Below are 2,154 nucleotides of genomic sequence, written 5' to 3'. Positions count from 1 at the left end.
AAATTACCAAAAAAATCATCTGGTGGATGGTGGAAGGCTGTGATGGTTAAAAATTTACTGCAAAGGGCTTAAAATTGCTCAGGAAAAGTCTTAATAAGAATAGCTCTATGAACAAAGTCAGGCCTTTTCGCCTTTATACGCTAAAGATGTGGGATGCTGGGAAAGTGCCCTTACATGTACCCAGGTGAAACTCTGGGGCAGGCACTTTGCCTTCAGTGGGAAGGGATTGTTACGATTATTTTCAAAAGCAAATGTTGGAGGGTAAGAGCGATGTAGCAATTCCAGGGCTCCAGGTGGAAGAATATATAGGCAGGAGCACAGGTGAGGAGGGAAGTCAGGGAAAGTCAGGGGAGAGGGTTTGTCTTAAGACAAACTTGCAGGTTGCTTCAGTGCCAGCACCAGCTGTGGAGTCTCCTAACAGGGCAAATCCTGCTAACTCACGGTGTTATGTACACAAGTGTCTCAGCTTACCGACGGGCACAGGTCGACAATTCACTGAGATATCTTGGAAGCAAAGGCGAATCTACACAGACAGAAATTAGCGTTTACCTGGTCCCTGAAGGAGGATCAGGTAGAATTGTCCTAAGGCCATTTAATGGGCAGTGATTTGTCTCGGGTTGGGCCAATCCCATGAACAGATAAAGGTCCGTCTAAACACACTCTCTCCTCATTTTACAGATGTCTCCTGACTCCATGGATTACTTGGGAGAGTCAGAATCTCAAATTGTATACCTGGCCCTGCTACTGGTAAGAAGACCCCTCCTGGTCAATGTTCTTGCATGAGGGAACACAGCTGTGTATGGTTTGAGCTTCTTTGAATTGCATCAAGTTAAAAAGTTTTGGTCATTTTGGGCATCTGAAGCAATGGATATTCTCTCTCTCTCTCTCTGTCTCTCTCTCTCTCTCTCACACACACACAATGGCTTTTAAATCTAGACCACTATCTTTACTACAACTGTCCGATGCCAAGTGTGAAATCTAAGTTCCAAACAGCTTGAGTCATACTGTTTCCAGCCTACTACTTACTGTGATTGTCTTATGCTCTCTCTGGATAGCAGTGAAGCTAATTGTGGGAGTTTCATATACATTAAGTAGATTGTCTTTCAATCTCATGAAAATGTTATCAAATCTAGTTTTACGTATAATCGACCTCCTTCCATTAATTCCAATGTTGAAGTCATTGCTCGCGTGGTGATATTAATTTTATTTGTCTTTCTCTTTCCCTAGCCTTATCTTCAGTTTTTCCTTTTCTTCTTCATTCTGCGATGTCTAGAAAAGAACTTCAGGAAGGAAGGAATGAGAAACGACCCTGTATTCAGGTGGAGAGAATTCAAGTTGAACTTCTTGTTTTGTTTTAAAAATTCATTGCATAGAGACATTTTAATATGCCTAAATTAAGTAAAAAAAGTATCATATTCAATTCGTGTTAAATTATTTATTTCTATAACTGGTAAAATCCCAGCATCAGAAATAATTTTTCCCACAGCCTGTGTGGTTTATTTAGTGTGAACCTATTAATGCCTTAAATTACATTTCTAAAGCACATTCAATGAGCTTACTAATGAAGTTATAGCTGCTGCAATGACCTTGAGCCTAAACTCCAATCCTTTACCTACAGAATTTTTAAAAATATTTACCACTATTCTATTATATTTTTAGGTTCAATGTACAAATATCCATTGTATACCATTAACAATTAGAGAATAGAAGTAAACATGACTTCATGTTAGAAACTTCATTACTTTCTATAAGTTTTTCTACTTGCAAGTTGTCATTATCACACCGTTTTGATTTCAGAATTTCTCCAAAAAGTAGTGATGTTTTCCCAAATCTGGAAGAACCTGAAGTGGAGGATGAAGATGTTCAGATGGAAAGAACCAGAACAGCAAACGCTGTGACTGTCACAGACACAGATGAGGTAGAGGTCACAAAGATGCCCACCCAGTATTCTTTTCTGTCAGATAAAGGGAGCAATGCTCTAATCTTAAGCTTTGAAAAACACTTGAAGTTCTTTCATTCTTACACACAGAGCTCTTGAATTGACCTCAACAGCTACGCAGTGCCCACAAAGGCCAGGGGACAAAGGAAACACACAGACACAGACATTAATGTGTAAATTTATTGTTCAGGGTCGGTTTTGATAAGTATATAGCT

General features: G+C 39.4%; 1 protein-coding gene across 1 annotated transcript; it reads left to right on the top strand.

Annotated features, from left to right (window-relative positions):
- The first annotated feature begins 676 nt into the window (after window positions 1–676).
- LOC105888450 (ATP-binding cassette sub-family A member 9-like) lies at window positions 677–2,038 on the top strand. Its single transcript, XM_012814082.2, has 3 exons — window positions 677–747; window positions 1,228–1,319; window positions 1,798–2,038. Exons 1-3 carry the CDS (start codon window positions 679–681, stop codon window positions 2,036–2,038), a joined length of 402 nt encoding a protein of 133 aa, XP_012669536.1. The 5' UTR covers window positions 677–678.
- The last annotated feature ends 116 nt before the right edge of the window (window positions 2,039–2,154 follow it).

The sequence above is a fragment of the Otolemur garnettii genome, unplaced genomic scaffold (assembly GCF_000181295.1).
Source record: "Otolemur garnettii isolate 467f Iridium unplaced genomic scaffold, OtoGar3 scaffold02801, whole genome shotgun sequence".
NCBI classification, from domain to species: domain Eukaryota; kingdom Metazoa; phylum Chordata; class Mammalia; order Primates; family Galagidae; genus Otolemur; species Otolemur garnettii.
Note: the sequence above shows the minus strand (reverse complement) of the source record. Positions and strands in the feature narration are given on the sequence as shown.